The sequence below is a fragment of the Emys orbicularis genome, chromosome 7 (assembly GCF_028017835.1).
Source record: "Emys orbicularis isolate rEmyOrb1 chromosome 7, rEmyOrb1.hap1, whole genome shotgun sequence".
Taxonomy (NCBI): Eukaryota; Metazoa; Chordata; order Testudines; family Emydidae; genus Emys; species Emys orbicularis.
In genome coordinates this window covers 126,708,581-126,734,129 of record NC_088689.1, presented here as the reverse complement: position 1 = coordinate 126,734,129, position 25,549 = coordinate 126,708,581, and the positions used below count along the sequence as shown (strand labels likewise).

Sequence of the window (25,549 nt, the reverse complement as noted above, 5' to 3'; positions counted from 1 at the left end):
TTTATCCTTCACTTCAGCATGACATAATTCCATCACAAAGTTCCCATTGTGATGTTCTCATGTCGAAAGAAAATGAAACTCTGTCAGTGTGAGAGGATGATGTAAACGAGGAAAGACAAACGGGAAATGCTCTCAATGTGAGGCTATGGCAATGATATATTATTACGAATATGTCAGGAAATGATGCCCAACCCATTGTTCTGCTGCCAAGGATATGTTACAAAAATGCCAATGTGGGTCTCTGAAACTGGTAGGATGGCATAACAATTCTGTTGCCACATAAAATTATGTTTCACAGGGTCTAATGTAGAATGTATTATGGGGTGGGGAATTATCTTGCGTCTTACTTTTTAAATGTCAGATTGTGCGTTACGGGAGCAGGTTGGTTGCAGATTTTTAACACCGATGGATAGAACTAGTGGAACGATGCGAAGATCTGGAAACATTTTTTCTTGAAAATTTTCCACGCAAAGAAATAATTTTCAGACTTTCTGACAAAACTCACAGAGAGTGGTTGTTTTCACTTTGCTTTTTCTCTTCCTTTCCCCTTCCTCCCGCTCCTCCTTTTACCTTCCCCTTTTCTCCTTTTGCAAGTAAAAATGCATGTCCAGTGATGGGGAGGACTGAAGGAGGAGAAAAACAATTGAAGAAACAAATTTTAAAAATGGGAGGGTTGTTCTGACTAACCAAAAAAACAAAAAACTGGACAGTTAAATTAATCCCTGGAGTATAGCGGGTTGAAAAGGAGCCTCACGAAGGTATCAAAGCTACAGAGCCCTGTCAGCATCAAGGCAGCTTCCCCCTGGGTCCCCTTGAATGTGGCTGCACCTCACCATCTGGTTGGAACTCCCCGGTTCAGAGCCACCAGCACTTTCGCCTGCTTCCCAACTCCAGTGTCAGCAGGGCAGCGAGTTGTATGGGCTCATGGTGCCCGTGCTCCAGGAATATTCAGGGCCCGAGGGCCCGGCTCCACCAATGCTCGGGGCTGGGTCTCTCCCCTGGCCCTGCCTGCCGTCCCTGCGCACCTCCCCCAGAGCATCTCAGAGCATCTCCCTGCCCTCACTCTGTGTGGCGCGCCACTCCCGGAAGCGGCCGGCACATCCCTGCTCCCAGAGCCTGCACCCCAAACCCCCTCCCGCACCCAAACTCCCTCCCAGAGCCTGACCCTCACCCCCTCCTGCACTCAAACTCCCTCCCAGAGCCCGCACCCAAACTCTCTCCCAGAGTCTGCAGCCCAAACCCACTCCCAAACTCCTTCCCAGAGCCTGACCCTCACCCCCTCCTGCACCCAAACTCCCTCCCAGAGCCCACACCCCAACAACTGGCCCCAGCCCAAAGCCCGCACCCCGCACCCAAACTCCATCCCAAAGCCCGCACCCACTCCTGCACACCTGCCCCAGCCCAGAGCCTGCACCCAGCACCCAAACTCCCTCCCAGAGCCTGCACTCTTCCTGCACCCAAACTTCCTCCCAGAGCCGTAGGCAGGTGTGTGTGTGGGGGGGCATAGACTACCAAAAATTATACAAACCTGTCATCCCTGAATGGCAGCTGGTCCCCTGCACCCCATCCCCTCATGCCCGCATCGCTCATGCTCCCCTTAGCCACCCTCAGCCCTGCAGGGGCCTTTCCCTCCACCCTGCAGCAGGCTATATAACACAACACCTTCCCACCCCAAACTCACATCCCCACCCCAGCTTCCTTGCGCCTCAGCTCATCTCCTTCACCCTCACCCCCATGTCCACTGAAACCCCCCCATCTCAGGTCCTGGCTGCCCCTGCTCCTCCCAAGCTCAGTTCCTCACCCCTTGACCTCCTCATCTCAGCTCCCGGGTCCCCCTGCTTCCACAATCTCTGCTCCTCACTCCCTGACCCCCCATTTCACCTCCTGGGTCCCCCTGCTTCTTACCCCCCATTTCACCTCCTGGGTCCCCCGGCTTCTTACCCCCCATCTCAGCTCCCGGGTCCCCCTGCTTCCCCAATCTCTGCTCCTCACACCCTGACCCCCCATTTCACCTCCTGGGTCTCCCTGCTTCTTACCCCCCATCTCAGCTCCTGGGTCCCCCTGCTTCCCCAATCTCTGCTCCTCACTCCCTGACCCCCCATTTCACCTCCTGGGTCCCCCAGCTTCTTACCTCCCATCTCAGCTCCCGGGTCCCCCTGCTTCCCCAATCTCTGCTCCTCACACCCTGACCCCCCATTTCACCTCCTGGGTCCCCCTGCTTCTTACCCCCCATCTCAGCTCCCGGGTCCCCCTGCTTCCCCAATCTCTGCTCCTCACTCCCTGACCCCCCATTTCACCTCCTGGGTCCCCCTGCTTCTTACCCCCCATCTCAGCTCCCCGGTCCCCTTGCTTCCCCAATCTCTGCTCCTCACTTCCTGACCCCCCATTTCACCTCCTGGGTCCCCCTGCTTCTCTCTGCTCCTCACCCACCAACTCAGCTCCTAGGTCCCCTCCTCAGCCTCTCCCTTTCAGCGCCCCCACTTAGCTGCTCGCCTCCCCAGCAGCTCCCCGCGCTGGCCCCGGGGCGCGCCCTGGCCTCTCCAGCGCTGTGCGCCCAGGGGCGCGGGCAGCGCGCACATGCCCGGGAAGGCGGGGCAGAGGCGCCCGGCCAGCCCCTCCCTTGCCTCCGCCCAACGCTCTCGGCTCGCGTGTGCCACAGCCCGGCGTGTCTGTGTGGAGGGAGCGCAGCGCCCAGCTCCAGTCCCGGCTCCTGGGTGGCTTCTCCGGGCGCGCAGCGGCGCAGGCACCGCGTCTCCAAGCGGCCTCTGCGCGCAGCGGCGCCTGGCGCTTTGACGCGCTAGCCGGGGAGGGCAGTAAACTTTGGGGGTCGGGGGCAGAGGCGTCGGAGCAGCGATGGAGGCGGTAAACCAGGTACGGGGGGAGGGGGCTTGGGGCAGGGGCCCGGGCCGGGGCTGGCTCTCGGTCTGCTCCATGATCCCGTCTTGTGTTTGCTTTCTCCCTAGCTCACCTCCACGGGCACTTTCCGGGCGGTGAAGGAGCCGCTGGCTTTCCTGCGGGTGCTGGAATGGGTAAGTTGGAGGAGCGGGCTGGGGCTCGCTGCGCAGGGCGGAGGATGCGCCCTGGCTGGGCGAGGGGCTGGCAATGGGGCTGGGGGCTGCAGCTGGCTCCCAAGTGCATCGAGAGGTCTGGAGGGGGCGAGGCGTTTGCTGGCACTGGTGCCTGTGGGTGTGCTGGGGTCCACCGGGGGACGGTCCCCTGCGGGAGAAGCCCCTGCCGCGGGCGCAGTCCCCCTGTTTCCCCAGGGCGTGGGGAGGGAGAGACGTGCCCTGGTAGTGGGCTTGGTGATCCTGGCGCTTCGAGTGCTGTTGTGGTCTTCCAATTCCTGGTGGACTCCTGGCCATGTTGAAGGCGCAGTGGTCCGGGTGTATGCGCCGAAGCCCTTCTGTCTCTGGGGGGCACAGCCTGGATCGCCTCCCCCAGCCATGCTGGAGTGGGAGGGTGGAGGCAGAGACTTCCCAAAAGTGTAAACACAGAACAGGCGGCTGCGGGCACATGTTCCCGCTCGCAGGGAGCTAAAGAAACGGGTAACAATGCACAAGGGAGGATGGAAAGGAGACCTGGAAATGGGGGAGAGACAGCAAGGGGGAAAGGAAATAGGGCCTGGGCTGGGGTAGCTCCCACCATCCCAGCTAGCTTCTCTCTGCCACCCTAGCTGCAAAGTTCTTTGGATTTCTAGCACTCTCCCGTTTGGTTGGCTCCCCTCTTTGGCTGGTTTCCCCCCATCAGATCCTTGTGCACAAATAGGAGGGGAGGGAGAATTGTGTTGTTTTTTTCCATTCTCCATTTAAAAAAAATCCTTTATTATGCATTTAGCAAATTTGTCTCTGGGCTGAGCTGCAAAGGAGGCAAATAATGGGTTAGCGGCCACTGTTTCTCTGATCGTTATTCAGAGTGAAATCTGCAGGTCAAATGACACCCATTGCCAGTAGGTCTGAAGGAGGAGGAGAGACTGTCTGAAGGGAAAGTTCAGAGCATGTCATATAGGATTAATCACATTCTCCTAACGCTGAGTGGCTGGTAAATGATGTCAGATACATATATGTTTGTGTGTTTATACATGTGTGTGTAGATTAACAGGTAGTGGGACATATTGATCTCGTTTGAAGAGGTATATTTTGCTGTTTCATGCATTTTTATATTCAAATTGAAAATTCGATGGAGTGTTTCTGAGCCCAGCATTTTAATGTGTTGTGAGAATATGTATTCACATTGCTCTGTGCTGCTTGGAGGCATTCTCTGCGATGATTCTCCAGAGGCGCTCTACTCTTGTATGTTTGTGTCTGTAACAGCCATGCTGGGCATTAGTGTCCCTGGAATTCTGGGGCACTTTGAACATCAGATTTTGTATGGCAGGGTCAGGGAGTCCTGCCTGCATCAGTTTGTTAGCAGGGGCTGGGTACTGGTGAAATTTTTAAGGCGAGGGTGTTTTCTCTTGCCGAATGGATATTAAATGTAATGGGCGGTTGTGTGTCCCTGTTATAATGTCACTCCTGCCCCCGTTTTTTATATGGATAATTTAGGCCAGCCAGGGGATAAACAATGGGAAGCTTTTGGTGCTTTCAACTATTACGACCTATTTTAAAAGCTTATTGTAGTTGTGAACTGGCAACTTTGGTAGCTAAGCTATTTGTAAAACTTATAGCTTCCCTGGTGGTATTGACCAAAATGACCCTCCTCTGATGGCTCTAGGGTGACCAGATAGCAACTGTGAAAAAATGGGATGGGGTTGGGGGTAATAGGTGCCTATATAGGAAAAAGTCCCCCAAAAATGGGTCTGTCCCTTTAAAAACGGGACATCTGGTCACCCTAGATGGCTGTCTAGGGCCTGTGGGCAATGAGTTGGGGCTCTTAGTCCAGTTCCTTTTGGACAAGTTCCACATCATAAAACCTGCCCCCCTTTCTTGGCTGTCTCGGTAAAGATCTCAAGCAAGGACCAACTCGGCCTAGAAACTGGGCCTCCCCGCTTCACGAGGTGGTTCCTCTCAGTCCATTAGGTTCTTTGGGCAGTGAGTGGAAGCCTGCACTGCTGCTTTCAGTGCTGTATTTTGTGCTATGACTAAAGAGTGGACTTCATTCTGTAGGGCAAACCAGCCAGCACTAACATATGACAGCAAGCTCTTGTGGTCACGGGTGACATGCAAAACAAGGGTGTGGAACTCTTTGCCTAGTACCCTGTATACTTGCCAGCATATGAGTGTTCTAGAGAGACATCTCTTGACTCTATTGAAGTACATTGGATTAAGGGAGCTTTATGCATTGAGAGAGTGGGCAAACTGTAACTATTTTGCTACCATGTTAGAGGGATTGGGAAATAACCGTTCATTCTAAATAGATGTTTGTGAAACTAAAAGTGCTGTTCAGTATCTGATGTCTAAAAGAGTGTGGAAGATTTTAAAAACCTTTCAGATGACCCATTTTTCTGCTTTTCCCAGTTTGCCTTTTTTCTCCCCTAATCTTTTTCCTCCTCTCTTCATCTCCCCTTGCAGTCCTTTCTCCCTGCTCTCCTAGTGCATCTGCCTTCTCTTTTTTTCTCCCCCTCTTCTGAACGTTCATTTGTTCAGCACTTTCATTTTTTTAAAAACCAAGCACTCCTGCAGATTCTGTGGCAGCTCTCAAATTCCACAGCGGCTAGGCAGCCTTTGGTGCACTTGATCAGAACAGTCAAATTACAGCGCTAATTGCTGGATTTACAGCTGTTTCATTTTGGGTGTTAAATGGCGTGTGAGTGATTTTTGTTTTATGCAAAAAGTGCTGACCACAAAGGAATTCATCAAAGCGGCTCACGTTGGTAGTGATGAGTTTTTCCGGTCTTTAGAGTCAGAACCTATAAGGAGACTTATCCAGTGTTGCGTGTTGGAGATTTGATAGCGGAATTGTAAGGCAATAAATTGAACTTTAAAGTTTTTTTTTTTTTTAAGATTTCAAAAGAAAATTTAAAGAATTTTCTGGTGCCTTCTTTTTGCTCCTTTATGACGTATAAAGTAGGCCTAAACTTTTTCTCAGCAACCACAAAACTCAGCTTTTTCCTGGTTGTGTTTTTTTTTTTTTTTAACCTTAGCAATGTTAGGAAATGTTAAGTCTGTTCTTTCCTGGTTTTGCTAAATCAGAGGTCTCAAAAGCGTGAGCTGCGCTTTCTCACCATTGAACTGAACAGGCACTTGGAATCTTAGCCACAAACCTCCTTTTCTCCCAAAATGTTGCTCAGACTAGCCAAGTAGGTATGTTTTTATTTAAAGAAATATTCTGAAAATAGAATTTTAAGCAGGCTGACTAGCAAATCACTCCCCTTGTCATTTGTTCCTCTTTTGTGATGTCATCATCCCACTAGTTTTCTAGTCACAAGGAGTGTTCCAGAAGAGACAACATGAAAAAGTAGTAGGAAAAATACCGAGGTGGGGAAAAGTTCTTTATACATCATAAAGAAGCAAAAAACGGTACCAAACTCCCTTTCCCCCCCCCTTTCCTCCTAAATATGTCCCACTCGAGTCAGAAATTGCATTTGTGCATATGATTTTTCTTAGCAGAAATGGTGTTCTTCACTTCCTGCTCTGAGTGGTTGTATGGTGTTACTGTGGGATATTAAGCAGCTGCCATGTTTCATCTCAGAAGCGTCTGCATCCTGGGGAAGGGATTGGATTATTACAGCGAAGATGATAAAGAAATGAATAATGTACTGAAATAGGAAGTCAATCCAGACTATCTGTTCATAAAAAGCTTTGACAATCCTTCAGCATCGACAGTTCTGTAGAAACACCAGGTGTTATGTTTATTTACTGGGATGACTTTGTCTTGAGCTTACGGCAGACAGAGGGAATTAAACACACTTGATGTTTAGAAACAGGCCTCTCTGTTTTACCGTCTGAGGTATGGCAGTCAAAAGTTCAGATGAGCAAATTTTGAACATAGTCCAGTCTCACCGTTTGCAGTCACACATTTTCATACCTGTCAGTTAAGCCCCTAGAGCAGGGATCTCAAACTCAAATCACCAGGAGGGCCACATGAGGACCAGTACATTGGCCCAAGGGTTGCATTCCATGAGGCCCCGCCCCTGTCCCGCCTCTTCCCACTCCTTCCCTGCCCCCATTCCAACCCCTTCCCCAAAATCCCCACCCCAACTCCACCCCTCCCTGCCCCTATTCCAACCCCTTCCCCAAATCCCTGCCCCACCTCTTCTCCGCCTCCTCCGCTGAGTGCGCGGCTCCCCACTCCTCCCCCCCCTCCTGGAAAGAGCTAAGTGCTGCCAAACAGCTGTTTGGCGGCGGGAAGCACCTGGAGGTAAGCAGAGGAGTGAGGATGCGGCGCGCTGGGGGGGAGGGGAGCTTGGCGGCTGCAGGAAATAACTCCAGCCGTTTGTTTGAGACACCTGCCCTAGAGAGAATGGCTCATAGGCTAACTCATGATAATCAGTAACTATATTTATTATAAATACTGATTGCAACAGAGCTTTTGGAAGGGCTAGCAAACCTACAGACCCATCACCACTCGAGAAGTAAGCACAAATATTTGTAAATCTAGGTCATCGGTGGAATGGGTTTAGAGTCACAACCGTGAAACTATGTTCACATCAAAAAAACACCACACAGCTGGGCAAAATTCAGCTTACATGCCAGTCTTTTCTAAGGAGAGGACACAGATCTTGAAAAGCAGGGCATTAGCAGACTGCTGCAGGAGAAACTTACCCAAAGTGTACTGATGCATGGTTTCTCTCTGTTTTCCAGTATCATCTTTTGATCACCACCAAGCATCTAAGGAGATAGTGCTGTAAAAAGAAGCATTTTAAAAAGGGCTGATTTCTCTGGATAACCATGCAAGTCTGTGTGTAATATATTTTTATTTATGTTTCTCATGTGAATCATCAGTGCTGCTTTGTAATCTCATTTCAAGCAAAATTATGGATTCAAGGGATTTAGAGACTAAATTAATTTAGGTCCAATAAAACAAAGATGAGAAAAGAGGTTTGCAAGAGTCTTTAACTATTAAGCAATGGAGGTGGATATTACTGCAAATACAGAACACTAAGATTATAACAGATAACATTTACAGATCTATAATTCTTTGTGTAGTAAGACAATTAGAGTTGCACTGTCTGGATTTTATATATTTCATTTTTTTGAGTCAGTGTCACCATGTTGGAAAGACTTATCTAAAGGCAGTTCTGTCTGCTATCCTTTTTTCCCTTTGTTGTTATTAGAAACATTTGCATGAAAAGAGGATATTTGTTTCTTAAGGATTCATCCGTTTCTGCTGCTTATTTCTCTCATTGCAAGCCTCAGCAGCCAGTTGGGATGTCACAAACAGAGCATTGCAATTTCAGCTGAGAAATGGCTATCATACCTGTATTTCTGCCAATAACAAACAAGTTAGGAGGCAAGGGAAAGCAGAATTCTCTCTAGAGATAGATATAGACACACATATGCTCACACCCCTATATATGGGGCATGTGTATATACACAAAAATATATGGCATTATTGTAGACAGAATTATTTGTAAATACAAGGTTTTTTTTAAAGTGCTTCTTAATGTTAGCCAAGTCTTGATGGATTTCTGCTTTTTCTCTGCCATTTGCTACAACACATGCAAAAGCTCACCCTCAAATGTGAAGTAACTTCTTGACATTTTCATACTTCGATTCATACTTTTTTGTGATAGATAGAACTATCATTTTTAATATCTACACCCAAACAGTGAAATTGCTGCAGGTTTAGGAGCCCAGGGTGCTATGGTTGCCTTGGTCATCACATTTATATTGTTTTTGTTGTTTTTAAAGCCTATGTAGTAAACTCAAGTCTGGAGGATCAAGTGTCATGTTGGCCTTGTCTACACTAGGCTTATATCTGAGTTTTCCCCCCAGTTCAGCTTCCCCAGTAAGGCCTGGTCTATACTGGGGGGGAGGATCAATCTAAGGCTAGGTCTACACTACCCGCCTGAATCGGCGGGTAGAAATCGACCTCTCGGGGATCGAATTATCGCGTCTCGTCGGGACGCGACAATCGATCCCCGAATCGACGCTCTTACTCCACCAGCGGAGGTGGGAGTAAGCGCCGTCGACGGGAAGCCGCGGAGGTCGATTTTGCCGCCGTCCTTACAGCGGGGTAAGTCGTCTGCGATACGTCGAATTCAGCTACGCTATTCGCGTAGCTGAATTTGCGTATCTTAAATCGACCCCCCCCCCCCCTGTAGTGAAGACCTGCCCTAAGATACGCAACTTCAGCTACGAGAATAGCGTAGCTGAAGTCGACATATCTTAGATAGAATTAAAATTACTTACTTCGCGTTCTCGTGGTGCTGGATCGATGGCCGTGGCTCCCCCGTCGACTTTGCTTCCACCTCTCGCCGAGCTGGAGTTCAGCAGTTGATGGGAGAGCGATCGGGGATCGATTTATTGTGTCTACAGTACACGCAATAAATCGATCCCTGATCGATCGATCGCTACCCGCCGATCCGGCGGGTAGTGTAGACGTACCCTAAGAGCCCTAGTGTAGAGAAGGTGCTAAGTACCTTCCTGATCTGAACAGGATATAGACAGCACCTGGCTACCTGGAGCCCTTTCTACACTCATGTGGTGGCAACAGTGGGGCCATTTGGGGCAAAAAAAAACCAAAACAGCCTAGTGTAGATACTCTCCTAGTGTAAGCAGGTGCTGTTTTTACCAGGGAGTGATTACATCATTTACATAAATCATAAGGCCAGATTTTCAAAAGTGCTCAGCATGTAAGCCCACCTCCCAACATTGTCACTGATGGGGTTCCATCGATGGTGAATGAATCGGTATTTTTACAGCCTGTTAATTAGTGACAGAAAAGCCTGCAGTGTAAATCAGAATGGGTATGTATTTGTGACTTTAATCTGCCTGCACTGTAATGTTCTGAAAAATGATCACTAGGTGTTTTGGACGAGGCAATAGGCATTTGGACATTAAAATGCTTAGTGAACCTGAGATCTTTAAAATAAAGTACAGGATTTATGAGTTCAGATAATCGTTATATATGAGCATCTTTATTATATGTGGCTGAGATTTCCAAAGCTGCAAAGGGCAATTGGGCATCCAATCTGCCCAACTTCTCGTGGGAATTGTGCATTCCAATTCCCAAGTCATCATCAGCACTCCATAGGTCAGCTGACTGGTCAGCATGCAGAGCCGGGGCAAAGCCGCTTCTAGCAGTCTGTCACGAGTCACATTTGCCTTGACTTTGTAGTCTTTTGACTATGCCTTGCAAACATAGATCTATGATACAAAGTCAAAGCTCTTGACGGACTGGTAGCAACAGCCTTGCTTTTGCCTCAGTGACAGAGCGTAAATTCAGCTGGAGCTGTCCAGAACGGAGTGCCGGTAAATATTTTCAACCCCTGTGGAGTTTTTATAGCATGCTGGGGGCAGGGGGGTTGCGGGGGTCCCCGGGAAATACTCTGAGAATTTAAGCCCTGCTCAATGCTGTTAGTCAGCTGACCCATAGAGTGCCTTAGTCAGATTGTTTTGCTTGATCTATGAAAGGACATCGGAGCTGAATGCTACCAAGTGTGTCCTGAAAAACCATCAGGAGAGATGGGCCTAGAAAAACATGTCACCCTGGATACTTTGGGTCATGACGGTGAAGGTTAGCATCTGCTTTAATTAAGACATTTCTGGATAGCAAGTTATTCTACAGACTGTATTACAGACCCATCATTTTTAAAGCAGCCTCAAGCCATCCTTTACATTTCCCTGTGCGAGTTTGATTTCTGCCCTCCAATAAGGCAGATATCCAACCACCTGATCTGGGCAAAAGGGGAACTTACAAATGGAGGGCCTGTAATGGGAACTGTGTCAGACGGACCGCAGCACAGCATTGTTGAGGTCAGCAGGGCTACACATGGATGCAGGGATTTGCCAGGGTTGATCCAAGTGCAAGGTTGGGGGCAGGGCCGGCCCTAGATCTAATGGCGTCCCAAGCAAGGAGCATCGTCAGCACCCACTGCTCCATATGTTAAACTTCTGAATACCTTATTTTTTTATTGCATTTGTAGCCCATTTCACGACTTTGCATGATTTAAATGCATGATTTATCCATGTCATATAAGACCATACATTTGCATGCTAGGATCTGTTAATCTGTATTTATTCATGCCAAGAAGTAATGGTATTTCTTTTATAGTGTTGCATAGATAGGGGTTTGATAGATATCTCTGGCGTCTCATTAAATATGTCCTTTATTAGCAGCTACTCACACTCTTCAAGTCTTAAAACACAAGTACACTTTCACAATTACACAATAAAACAAGGTTCATAATATCTCAGCTGGGCTTTCACGTCACTTCGTTCTTATATCTCACTGACTGACTGGTGATGCCCTTTGCCTTATATACCCGGGAGGGCGTGGCTGACAACATTCTAGGAGGCTCAAGGAAAATGTAGTTCTCAAAGTCTGGAAGGTTTCACAAGATTTCTACAAAGGTCCAGAACATTCTAGGAGGTTGGTGACAAACGAATCTGCATACGGAATACCGGAAACCTGTTACTTCCAACATTCTATTTTCCCTTTTGTCGCTAACAACAAAAATTGCAGTCAGAGCCCAGCACCCCCCAAGTCTGGCACCCAGGCAGTCGTCTGCCCCTAAATCCGTCCCTAGTGAAGGCCAGAAGAGGGATATTTGACGCTCATGCATTTAGAGCAGAGGTTTTAACGTAGCCTTGTTGTCTGCCTGGTGATGCTTACGCTACGCTAGCAGCCAGATACTCCATTATGAATTAGGCCCTGACTAAAGGTTGTGAAGCTGTGGCCCCTGCCCCACAGATCTGACACAGGCAGGGTCAGGGAGAGGGATGGAATAAAACATGTGTCAAGCTGTCCTTTAGTGGCTCAAAAGCGTGAGTACCAACCTCAGGGTAGACCGTTAAGAAGCAGGGCATAAACACTAAACTGGTGGTGAGTTCTACACTTAGATTTCACCAACCAATTATCAAGTGTAAATCCCTCACACACTATAACAGCCTTAATGTGGAGTCACAGACAGTCCCCTGGGGTACTCCGGTCTATTTTGTTACCCAGGTAAGCTTGTCTCTCTGAGAGCTGGTCCCTTTCACCAAAAGTCACAATACTATTCAGGGTGCTCCGAGTCCCAAAGGACCAGTCACTTACCCAGGTCAATTGCACCTTAGACCTCACACCGAAGATGATGCTTGTAGCCAATCCTATCATCATCTATCTAAAGATCTATTAACCAGGAAAAGGAAGTAAGAGTTTTTTAAAGGTTAAAGCAGGTAAACATGCACACAGAAATGAGTTACAGTCTTAAGTTTCAAAAGGTAATAGAAGCTTGTATAATAAGCAAACTCTATGTCCTAGGGCTACCCCAGGCTTAACACTGAGGATCTCTTGCTTATGCCTAGAAAATCTTGCCCTTGAGAGTCCATGCAGCATAGAGATACAGTTCCTCCTTGTTAGGGCTTTTTATTCCTTCCCCCCTTCAGTCTCACATTGCAAACTTAGGTGATGGGAAGAATTCACTTGCACCTCTCCTCTTCCTGGGGCCGGGGGCACCCAGGGGGGAAGAGCAATCAACAATGGCTTTTGCCCTCTGATGTTCAGCAATAGTTCATCTGGTGTCAATGGGTCTTCTGTGTTGGGCAGGACCTAATGCCTTTTGTTGGAAGCCAGCATTTCACACTAATTCATGCCCCTTTCCGGTCTGGTGATTTACACAGTTATGGAGGCTTACAATGCAAATGCTCAGCTATTACCTTGTAACATGGGATACAGATGTCATAAGTGAGATTAATGCGGGCGGCAACTTACAAAGCATTCAATCAAGTCTAAACAATGAGCACATTTTTATAATTCTAATACCTGTTTTAACAATACTTATACCCGGGTGAGCCAGACGCATTCCAGCTATGTGTTTGTCAGTATCCAGGTGAGGCATGGGGACCATGGCATAAGCTGGCACCTGGTTTGCCAGTGTTACAATATGCAGTTTTAAAAGTGAATATGAAACCATGTACAGTATTTTAATAGAATTATGTAAGTGTCACATGAGTTGCTCTGACCTCTAAGCATCATTAACTGGTTGATTTCTTATAGGCAGCATGGCATAATGTCATGTTGACTGTAAAACATTAAAAAATGTATTAAGGGTTCTCTCATAGCGTGCTTAAATGACTTGACAAAGGTCACACGGTGAGTCACTGGTAGAGCTGTGAACTGAGCCCGATTGTTCTAGTAGCCACCTGCTGTTGCTATTTAGACAGCACTGTCACCCTTTGCTATGGAAGCACCCTAAAATCATTAGTTATTTTACAGAAGCTTTATATATTAATTTATGGAGATATCCTATCTCCTAGAACTGGAAGGGACCTTGAAAGGTCATCAAGTCCAGCCCCCTGCCTTCACTAGCAGGACCAAGTACTGATTTTGTCCTAGATCCCCAAGTGGCCCCCTCAAGGATTGAACTCACAACCCTGGGTTTAGTGGGCCAATGCTCAAACCACTGAGCTATCCCTCCCCCCAATTTAAAGGTGAGAGAAACCTCAAATCCCATTAACTTCAATAGGTTTTAAGCACACTGAATGTCTTGAACCACACACTCAGCCTCTTGCGGCACGAGGCTCTAAGGACAGACTTAGTCCTGATAATTGGCACTGTGACTCTTGTGTACAGCTTCACCCGAAGCTCAAATCAGGATCCCAGGGGCCTGCGGGTAGAAACTCTACCACATGTATTATTTTTATTATTTGAGAGGGGCTAGTAGCTGGATTCTCCATTTAGAATCAGGTCCCTATTATGCTAGGTGGTGTCAAAGTACATAAAAAGACAATCTATACCACGAAGAGCTCATAATCTCATTTAAGACAAGGTGGAACAAGTTGCTGTTACAGTCCATAGATAGGATTGGGGTAAAGGAGGTAAAAGCAATAAGAACACATGCAGGGTTGCCAACTCTCTGGATATTTAGTGCTTTTCTTAAAGCCTCAGCTCCAGGAGTCATGTGATTACATGAGACTCTCAGCTTTCACTTTAAAAAATACACCTCTATCTCAATATAACGCTGTCCTTGGGAGCCAAAAAATCTTACCGCATTATAGGTGCAACCGTGTTATATTGAACTTGCTTTGATCCACCAGAGTGCGCAGCCCCGCCCCCCCGGAGCACTGCTTTACCGTGTTATATCCAAATTCGTGTTATATCGGGTGGCGTTATATCGAGGTAGCGGTGTAGTAAATTTCTTGCCTTCATGGTGGCAGAGAAAAACTTGAAGACGTGAACTCTCAAGGCTCAAACACCAGAAGACAAATAAATGAACTTCAAATTCATTAGTGATATAATCTCTTTTCTATGATAATCTCATGATGTTTGACTGTATGGGGCTGGCTGTACTGCACATGTTGACATAGTCTAACTCTGTGTATCAACTTGAAGGAAGAAGTTGGACTTTACTCAGACCTTGCCAGTAAGAGCTGTGCTATTTTTTTCTCATCTGAAAGTTAGTGTTACAAAGTGAGCCTGGACAAACTAGGTTTTATGGATTTCAAAGGGTTTTTTTGTTTTTGTTTTTTGATGATGACTTGAACATAAATTGGAGGCATGTGATTTCTGGTCTGAATGGTTGTCTTGTGTTTAGTGTTTAATTAATTAAAAAAGTATGGTTGACAAGAGACAGTGGGATCAGTATTGATTTAATTCCTTCAGTAACTTTAAAATTAAAGATGTCTGGGTACAAATGCCTTTTCCCTTCAGTATTTGCTATATTATTTCATCTGTCTTGAGATGGGAACTCAAAGTGCTTTCACCAGTGGAGAACATAGTTGTTTACTGTACTTCTCTCTGTCTTGAGATACAAAGTATTTGGAACTGTTTTTGACAGTGTTCATCAGAGAGTCAACAGAAAAACGTATAATGGGAGGACCGAGACAAACAGTCTGCTAGAGTTAGCTACATTCCTCTTTGCTTTTGTGGCTATAACCTGTAGGCAGCAACCATACCTAAGGAAATATTCAATCGAATAAAGACTAGGGAAGATCATCCTTTACTGGTGATATGCTCTGCATCTAAAAAGATATGCATCGCAGCTGATAATAAGCATTTCTTTGAATAGCTAACTCCCTGCCTTGAATGACAGAACTAGCCAGACCATCTATAATAATGCCCCTTGTGACTCCTAATAACTTTATATAGAGAGCTGGTTGTGAATTTTTTGAGGGGGCCTATCAGGTTTGATGAATCTTCCATTAGGAAGGTTTCTCAGGTCCAGGATGAAGTCTATTTGGGGGAGAGGGGAAGAGGGTTAGAACACTCATCTGAGTCTCCCACATCTCAGTAAGTGCCATAACCACAGAGCCAAGAAACACGGCTGCACAAAATAGGAAACTCTTTGGAGTTATGTGGTCCCTGTTTGCTTCAGTAGGAGTTTGTCATTGAAACTGGTGAGATCTGTTTTTGGTGAGGCTCCTTTTTGATGGAAGAAAAGCTGGTATTATCACCGTGTGTGTGAACGTTCTAAGCATTCAAAATAGGGGCTGGGGAGAGAGGCTGATTAATGCTAAATGTTTATTATATATGCAAGTCAAGAGTCTGTGAAGGGAAGAGCAAAAATGATTTGACTTTCAATGAAGAGGCATGGGGACAGAGAACTGTGTCATTAGACACACTACAGTAATATGTATCAGAAGTATTCTTGCCAATTTGTATCAGGGAGATGCTTCAGCCATTTCTTTCCTTGCAAATTGACATCTGTGGGTGCAGATCCTGCACAAAGGGCTGGGGACGGCTGGGAAGTAAGAGCAAGCTGCTACTGTTATGATTTGAAACCCGACTTGAAGGCCCTAGTAACTCTGGTTACGTTAACATGTTTTGTGCAGCGAGTCGCCTCGCAATCCAAAGAGAGGGCATCAATCCCCCCAGCCTCTGTATGTACATCTGTCAGAGAGAAAGGAACCCTCTAGTCACTTTTTGCTGAAGCAATCACGTGGTAGTACAGAAAGCATGTGATACTGTCCCAGGTACAGTACTGTGGGAATCGTAACATTCAGTTCCACACACATGCAAATTCAGTCTTTCCCCTTTTGCATCAGAGGCAGTTAAATGTCGTAACAGGACTGTAAAACAATACATAAGATAGTGCGCAGTCACCTTTCTATTTGGTCAGTCACATAACTTCTAAACAAGGGTGCATATAACTCGTTTATTTTAATCTTCCGATAGCGTCTAAAATTACTGTAAAAAGTACAAAAGGTCCCACAATATGCTGTGTGGATGTGCTGCTTTTAAGGTGTCTTGTTAAGAATGGCATATGTACCACAAATGTGACATAGTTGCTAAGGTGACGGCATGTTTTTATTTGGCAGAAACAAGAGTACTGAACATAGGCAAACTGTAAGTTGTTGCTTCATTTAATCTGCATTATTTACTCTTATGGCCATTGTGGGCACCATTTCATTAGCAGAAGCTTTTTCACATTCAAAAGATTTTATTTTCTTAATCAGAATGACCGGCACCTTCCCCCCCTCACCCTCTTTAAGCAGGTGCTTATAATGCGCATAATTATGGATTTTTCAGTGGCTCTAATTGTGATGCAAAATATTGTATTGTAGTAAGTTTGGCAATAGGATACTTTCAACTAAGGACGTTTTTCCAGAGAAGTACCACACAGTGTAAATAAAGAACTATAAGCTGTTCTTCATTAGCAGACCATGGGTATCTGTGCATATACAACTGAGTGTCTGATTTGTGTGCATGTATAACTTTCCTAATCCTAGCTGGGTGTGTAATCTTTGGGTGAGCTAGAGTTCACTTCATTGCCCCCAAACCCCAACTCCCATAGAAAAGTAGCTGGAGACCCAGAGTTCAGTCTCTAAGGATTTTCAGCAAGGATTGCACAGGGTCAACCTCCCCACATTCAAGTCCCAAAAGGAACTAAAGAAATGAATTCAATTAAATAACTTTATAAAATCTTATGATAAAGAAACAGATAATCTCATTTTCATAGCATGACATGGCTATTTTATAATCCACACACATTATCTTCACAAGCAGCAAAGAGTGGTGGCACCTTATAGACTAACAGACGTATAGGAGCATGAGCTTTCGTGGGTGCATCCGAAGAAGTGGGTATTCACCCACGAAAGCTCATGCTCCTATACGTCTGTTAGTCTATAAGGTGCCACAGGACTCTTTGCTGCTTTTACAGATCCAGACTAACACAGCTACCCCTTTGATATTATCTTCACAGTTATACATAAACATAAAGAAAACAAATTAAAATCTGAACAGTTCAGTCCCCACAGAAACACAGTGAGAAGAAACTGAGAGTTCCCCAAAGCTTCAGTTTAGTTCATCTAAGTCTCAGTTAGCATCTTTGATCACCAAATCTGTACAGTCTGCTGAGTCTAAAACAACATCTTCCCTCCACTTGCTTGTAGGAATCTTCAGCTGGAATCCAGGCAGACTCTTCCTCTGCTGAAATCACTGCTAGCCAGTCAGCGAACTGATTAACCAACCACTCAGTGAAGTGTATAGATTTAAAGAAAACCCTGCTGCAAAATGCTTCAGAGTTAGGGACATCTGCCGGCTTCCTGCTCCTGGACTCAGCTTCTCCCAATTCACACAGGGCACATGGCCCCCTGCAAAGCAGCTGCCCTGACCGCTTGCCCTCATGGAGTCTGACCCCAGCAACAGGGAACCTATTGGAGCAAACCCAAAACTACCACACCCAAATCCAGAAGCTTCTGGATGTGGAGTGCTTAATCTGCCTAGCAACAGTAAAAAAAACAAACAAAAAAACCCAATGACCTAGACACAACTCACTCCTCACAATGGGTCTCTTAAGAGATATCTCCCTATTAGGCACCTGGGTTACAGATGCCTGTGCAAAGCCCAGTTTGAGCATGCGCTTGGAGGTTCATGCACACTAATGCACATAGATTTCCAAGACAGAGTTAAATAGTTGCATGCTTACATTGCTCAGAGTCCGTGCTGTGCATATTAAACAAATGGAAGTATAGCAAGGGGCTTATGGTATACAGATGTAAGTCAGTGGTGTAATGTCCGGTGTATGTGAAAGGGGAATCAGGCCCCATATCTCTAGAATGACATGGTGTTTAACCTGGAGCATTAGACCAAGATGTGGGAGCAGAAATCTGTGGAACACAAAGCTCTCACTAGGTTCACGCACAGTTTCAGAAGACAGGACGTGTACACATCCAGAACCAGTGTTCGAAATAAATCAGATATGATTGCCTGGCGAAACTGCTGGCCTGTCAACTTGATCTTTATTCCATGAGAAATACCAGAAAGTGCTGCAGACATTCAAGCAGAATATTCATTTAGAAATACATGAAAGCTAAGTATTGAGGGAGAAAATTTCCCCAAAATTCCACAAAGAGAGGAATCCTGTCTAAAATCCTTGAGATCTTTTATACCCGGGAGGAAGATCTACAGTGGCACTTCAGTGGAGTTTTGATTTTTAAAAAAAAATATTGGTTATATTGTACTGGCGTTTTAGCAGGGCTGGCTCCAGGGTTTTGGCCGCCCCAAGCAGCCAAACAAACAAACAAAAAAAGCCGCGATCGCGATCTGCGGCGGCAATTTGGCGGGAGGTCCTTCGCTCCGAACAGGAGTGAGGGACCATCCGCCGAATTACCGCCGAACAGCTGGACGTGCCGCCCCAAGCACCTGCTTGCCAGGCTGGTGCCTGGAGCCGGCCCTGCGTTTTAGCCTCCTTTTCTGCTAATGTTAATGCTTTGCCTTAATGTGAAATTCCTTGGCTGATGCAAATCCACCATTTCTGTGGTTTGAAATGATAAAATGCAGCTCAGATCTTATCCGGCTGTGCAGCAATTGGATATCTGAATGGGACCCAGTATTTGGCTGTATGTATTTGTTACATAGTGATTGTTTCCATCATCTCTTTTTATTGCCATAAGGAGTTAATCAAGCATGTAGTTCCTGAGTCACAGCCCGGATGTAGGAGAGTTCATGGGAGCAGCATCTCTGAGCTGGGATGCAGCAGGAATTGCCTTGCACTATGGAAAGCTAGTTGGGAAACGTGCTGGATCAGAAGCTTTGCCAGACGCCTTCACCTTGTCTTTTCCTTTCTGGGCTCAGTCAGCTTTGTGCCAGGTATTAACAACTATATGTAAAAAGCTGCTCACTGGGTGTTCTGGAGTGCCTTTTGCTGGCACCTCATCTATTGCCTAACTATTGACATCTATACAGGTATCTCTTTTTGTTGTGCACTCTCGTAATGCCCGGGAGGATAGAAGGGGTGAGTAACCTGTGCCACTGCATTCCTGGCTTGAGGTGGGCTTTGAGGAGTCTGCATCTTGACAGAATCAAGGCCCATAGAATGTAGCTCGCTGCAACTCAAAATAAATAGCATAGAAGTGTATTAAGCTTCCTTGCCAATCCACTAGTTAATTAGCTTGTGTTATGCCTCCTGAAAAACCAATAAGGCAATCTTCATCGCAGGTATTTTCTTGTGATTGTAGGTGGCTCATGGCTGACAGATGGCACCTATTATTGCCCCGCTAATGATGCTACTGGGCTCAGAGTCCAAGTTGTAATACTCCAGGAAACGGCTTGTGCTTGATGTTCCTATACGGCCAACAAACTTAGTGTTTCCAGGAACGCTGGACTCCAAGCACAGCCCCTCCTGGTCTGACATTTGTCAGTGGTAGCGGAACTGCATGTGGAGCGTGGAATAAAAGTCGGATGGTAAGAAGTAGCAGTTGTTCTAGCGGCAGGCACTAAATATTGTGCTTTTTTTACCCCCCTGCATGAGACAGGTTTACAACTCCTTGGCAGAAAGGTGAACAGCAAATGAACATTTTTAGTATGCTCTTTTCTGCTCCTTTACAGTGCATAAAGTTGGACTCAAAAGTTTTTCCCCAAAGTTTATTCCCCCTTTTTTTTAACCTTAGAACTATCTGCAATATTAAGTCCCGACTTCCTTGTTTTCACTAGAGAAGAAAAGAAATGGAGTGGGGTGGTTTGATCTATCTGGATTGAAACTGGAGGAGCCACTGCTCTCTCTGCCCCAAAATGAGCCTGGGGGATTCTGAATCTTTCAGAGAGAGTTTTCCTCCCAACTGTTTGGGAATTGGAGGTGACGAGGTTTCTAATTAAAATACACATTCAAAACAATGGGCTCCAAACAGTCTGACTAAACAACTTCTCCGTTCTCAGAGGTGGACTGGGGAAGTTGGGGCTCAGGCTTCAGTCTGTGGTGTCATATTGTGGTGTTGCACTAAAAGAATGTGGGGTTCTTTCTGTCCCCTCTATTGGCTAGTTCACATCAGAGGTCTATGAATCTGCTAGTGCTTCTACTGCAGGGAGTTTGTTCTTTAGCTCAAGTGGTAGGGGCTCATACTTCTGGTTCTGAAGGTGCTGGGTTCAACCTCCCCTGTCAGTTTGGGTTCAGAGTAGCAGCTGTGTTAGTCTGTATCCGCAAAAAGAACAGGAGTACTTGTGGCACTTTAGAGACTAACAAATTTATTTGAGCATAAGCTTTCGTGGGCTACACGAAAGCTTATGCTCAAATAAATTTGTTAGTCTCTAAGGTGCCACAAGTACTCCTGTTCTTTTTGTCAGTTTGGACAAAAAAAGTTGAGGTTTGTGTGTGACAGACTCCTTGTTATCCGTGCCCAGGGATTGACCCAGGGCCCTCTGCAGCAACACGCATCAGCCTCTACAGCTAGAGTTTAAGAAGCAGGCTCTGTATGTGGGGGTTATAACACGCACATCTGTGCGTTGGGCACTGAAGGGGTATGTGACTCACTTTGACTTGTTGGTTACAAGTGCTTTTATACAGTGCTTTATTCATCCGTAGGTTTTTAAAACGCTTCACAAAGGGCAGAAGGTATCATTATCCCCATTATTGTCTGCAGTGCTGCGGTAGCCGTATTGGTCCCAGAATAATAGAGAGACAAAGGTGGGTGAGGTTTTATCTTTTACTAGATCAACTTCTGTTGGTGAGAGACACAAGCTTTCGAGCTTGTCTGAAGAAGAGCTGTTTGTAAGCTCGAAAACTTGTCTCATCAACAGAAGTTGGTCCAGTAAAAGATATTACCTCCCCCACCTTATCTCTCTATTGTCCCCATTATTATACAGTTGGGGAAACTGAATGATAGAGACACAATTGACTAGCCCAAGATCAGACAGTAGGTCAGTGGCAGAGTGGGGAAGTGTCTAGTGGACCCTACATCATAAATAAACACAAAAAGAGCACAAACGCACTTTTTTTTTTTTGCTTTGTAGTTCATCTTCAGCCAGTTGTAGCCATTAGATGTAGTTTGCGTCTGCCATAAATCCATGACTCTCCACCAACGTTTATTCTCCTCTTCACCAGCAGCACAATGGCTACAGTTGATTCGTGCTGTTTGTTCTTTTGCCTTTGTCTTAGTGTTCACTTTAATGAAACTCTGCACTGGACTTAGGGTGGTCTCTCGAACACAGACAAAATTCTGGATAAGGCTCTGATGTGACAGTAATGGCTGTGCCGGGCCAGGGCTGTAATGTGTGAAAGTGATTTTATCACGGTTATTCAAACTTCTAAGTGAAGAAATGCTTCCGCAGGGCATTGCTTCCTTCACCAACAGCTGGCATAACACGCCCGGGGTGCAAGCAAGAGCAACTTGTGAAGGGAACCTTGACACTCCGGTCCCCCCCTCCCCCACACACACACTGTAAGCAAGAGCAACTTGTGAAGGGAACCTTGACCGCACACACGCCCCCAGTCTGTACTGGGGGCTTGTTCGTGGATGGCTCCGAGCACTTCTTTGAGTGCTGAGTGGGTGCCCACAATGGGGCTCACCCCAAAACCAGTGAGTCCTTTGATTCTTGTAGGATGGGGCCCTAGGTGATGAGGAATTATTCAGCTGAGGACACATCTTCTGAGTTGGGCAAAAGGGGAGAAATAACCCAGGCTCAGTCCTGCCTTGAGGGATAACATTTCCTGCATTTAGCTGGGTGTTTAGGTAGAGATTAAAAGAAAAAAAAATCACTTGTTTACTCTGGCAGTGAACTAGTGTTGAATCTGAACAGGTATTCAACCACCACACTCCACCCCAGAGCAAGAGTGGTATGTGGTTAGAAGTTTGGACTGTACCGAACCACCAGGGGAGGATGTTCATATCAAGGACAGATGGGGGCGGGGGCAATCCTGAGGGAACTACATCTGAGATTGTGGGGGAGAGTTAGATTCAGTGGGTCACAGCCCCATGTTTGAGACTGCAAACGCTCTGCAGCAGGGACTGCCTCTGTGTTTGTACAGCACCTTGCACAATGGGGCCTTGATCTTCCTTGGAGGCTTTGGCTGCTGCTACCATATAAATGTTTATTAATGAATGAAAAGTGTTTGAAAATTGGGCAGTTTCTACACTCATTAAATGGGGCCTGTAATTTGAATATATCCCTCCAAAATCAAAGGCAAATGTGTGTTTTTTAAATCCAGCTTCTGATAAATCCAGCAAAACTCTCATGATTATCATCTACAAGGAGGGCAAGAGCATATGAGTCGAATTTCGATCCCCATTTCAAATAAGATGCCTGCCAACAGATTAAACAATAGGCGCCTTCCTGCTTAATTTTAACATTTTTAATTAAATTCTTTGCTGCTGTGTCTCTTTGATCTCAGCGAGCTGATAAATGCAGTGTCACTTAGTGTGTTAGAACAGTATTTTATGCTAATCTTGCATAAAGAAGCAGGGATGCATTTGAGTGTGAATGGTTCTTAAGGTGCAGAAGATACACTTTTCCAAGCGTTGAATGTAGCACAAAATGACCTTTCAAACTGATGACTAGAGATGGGTGCATACAGAGAAACTATTCATGAATGTTTTGGAGACTTCTAAAGCTACGTCTACACTATGGTCTTATATCGACCTATGTTAGGTCGACTTACAGCCGCCACATTAATTACTGCAGTGGCTGATGTCCACACTACTCTCCTGTCGGTGGTGTGCGTCCTCATCAGGAGCGCTTCCACCGAGTGAAGAGGGGCAGTGTGGGGGACTGAGAGTCCCCTCAGTTCAATGCAGTTCCCCACCAGGAGCCCAGCTGCCCCCCACCTCGGCTTCTCGCGTTCCTGCTCCCAGCTGGAGGTTGGAGGGGGAGGGAGGGAAGCCGCCCAGGGCGTCTTGTTTCCCGCAGAGAGATCCGTGCCCAGAGTCTGGTCAGCTGCCGTGCTCCCAGCCAGGAGTGGAGAGCCAGGACCCCAGGGGGCAGTATGGCTCCCAGCGGGGAGCAGGGAGTGTGGGCACCAGCCCAAGCCGGGAACCTGGGTGGCAGCCCAGATTGGAGCGGAGACCCGGCAGCAGCCCGGCTGGGGAGCTGGGAGCCGGCTTTCTTGTCAAGTTCATGGCTCCGTGTTTCAATGTGTACACCTCCACTGTTTTGTCGATGAAAGCTGACTTGTTGACAAACCTGTAGACAAGGCCTTAGTAGAAATTTGCTTTGACCACATTTGCTCCTCTTTTTGTGAGTGTTGCTGAAAGAAAACGTTCTGTTTATACTATTATTTGTGAAAAGATTTCAGGCCCAGAGCCGAGATTGGTTTATTTGTGAAACAAAATTCATTTCCTATAAATTTAGGTCATCCAACGGGGGAACAGAAACAACATCATGTGACTTTGATGACCAGCTTGTCTATTGAATACTCTCAGTGGACAGTTTGAGGGTATTCCACAGGCTGGAATTTGTTTGCACAGAAAAATTAATCTGGCTACTTCAAATTGTGAGCCAATTAGTAAAAACCTTAATCTCTTTGGAGATGATGTGTACATGGGCAAAAAAGGGCTAAATTCACCAAGTGACAAGTTGGTACCCTGCATCCTCAGCTCCATTGATGAGCAGGCTTTGCAAATAAAGGAAGAGAAATAAGCCATCCAGTAATGTGTTAAACTTTAATAGCAAAGAACTGTATTATAATGGGCTTCCCAGTTTCCATGCAGGTGGCTGGGGTTTGAGAGAGGCAGGGGAGTGGAGAATGTGGAAACTGAAAGAAAGTTCTTAGGAGTGGGGTAGGGTAAGGTGGGGGTGATTTAGCCTGTAACTAGCTCTTAGGGGAACAGACACCGTTGCATGAAGGCTCCAGCTGGATTAAAAAGGGATGTTGGTAAATGTTTTCTCTCTCCCATCCCCCACCGGGAAAATTTTAAACAAACTGAAAAATAATTAATTTTTTGTCTAGATTTTCCATGGAAAACTTCAGGTTTTTTTGGCGTACCAAAATATTTCCACTGGAACAGAATATTTCAGCCAAAACTGAAATATTTTACTTTGGGAATGCGGCTGCGGTGGGACTCATAGTTTGAGTGTGTCATACTCCCATTCTCTGTGGGCTGCCTGGTTGGACTACATCTCCCATGATGCAACATGGTTTCCTTTCTTGGAGAGGGGAGGTGGTATATCATGGGAATCCCTGGCCATGGTGCATCATGGGAGATGTAGTCTGGGTAGGGACACCTGCCTATAGGGGAGAATGAGGCTCCTGAATTGCATTCAGATGCTTTAGATCTTCGACTGTAATATGTGCCCAACCTTTACATGGTCAGAGCAGGTGTTTTTCAGAGCATTATGGATCCAGCATAATTCAAAGTCAATAGAAGGGAATCGCTTGTGTTATGCACTACTTGGCCTGCTACCTCAGTTCACTGGGTTTTCTACGTTCCCACTGCTCCAGTGTTAGGCTCTCATTCACGGCAGTTCGCTCTACAATAAGAGCACCTGATCCAGCACAGAATCTGTGTTTCCAAATTGGTCTCGCCATGAAAGACAATAGATGCTGGCTTCAGGGCGGGCCAACGTATGCGGGGAAAGCTCAGCTTGCCACATAACGAGAATCCTGCTGCTTCAGAGAGAGTCACAGAGCTTCCTATGGAGAGGAGATGTTATGTAAATGAGCCCCCTGTCTGCAGTCTGCTAGTGCCTGTTCTAGGACAAGCATACTCCGCACTGGGGGAACTGCATGGGCTATTTGTTGATTTTTTTTTTTTTTTTTTAAACCATGCTACACTCAGTGGAGCTACTAAAAACAAGACAGTGGAATCGGGAGAATCCTCCTATCCTGCAGCTGCCCACACAATATTCATAGATTACAGGCCAGAAGACACCATTGTGATCAGGTAGAACATAGATCATAGAACTTCCCTAACATAATTCCTAAGGCAGATATTTTAGAAAAACATCCAATCTTGATTTAAAAATTGTCAGTGATGGAGAATCCACCAGGGCCCTTGGTAAATTGTTCCGCTGGTTAATTTGTCTCCTGTGTGCTGTCTCCTGTCTCCCACAGCCCAATTGTCACCAGCTTTACACAAGGGCACAAAGATGGAGGGGAAGTCCAGTGTGACCAACCCCAATTGTTAAAAACCATGAGATTGGCTTTAAAATCTTGAGATTAAAAACAAAAAATCCATTTTATATTCTCTTTATTTGCCTTCGGGTTTGACTCTTCAGAATGTGTTTGGGTTCTGTTTCCAAGCATTCCTTCTCAGCCAGGAGGGCTGGAAGAGCATGCATGTAAAAGAGAGCTGGAATTCTCACCTAATAATATGCC

The 25,549-nt window shown here is 46.1% G+C and overlaps 1 protein-coding gene across 1 annotated transcript in view; it reads left to right on the top strand.

The window, feature by feature from the left end:
- Positions 1 to 2,712: 2,712 nt before the first annotated feature.
- The window catches only part of SYNPR (synaptoporin), a 190,819-nt gene continuing 167,982 nt past the window's right edge, over positions 2,713 to 25,549 (top strand). Inside the window, exons 1-2 of the mRNA XM_065408284.1 lie at positions 2,713 to 2,871; positions 2,964 to 3,029. Coding sequence (XP_065264356.1) covers positions 2,854 to 2,871; positions 2,964 to 3,029 — 84 coding nt within the window. The 5' untranslated portion in view covers positions 2,713 to 2,853. The remainder of the gene's footprint in view (positions 2,872 to 2,963; positions 3,030 to 25,549) is intronic.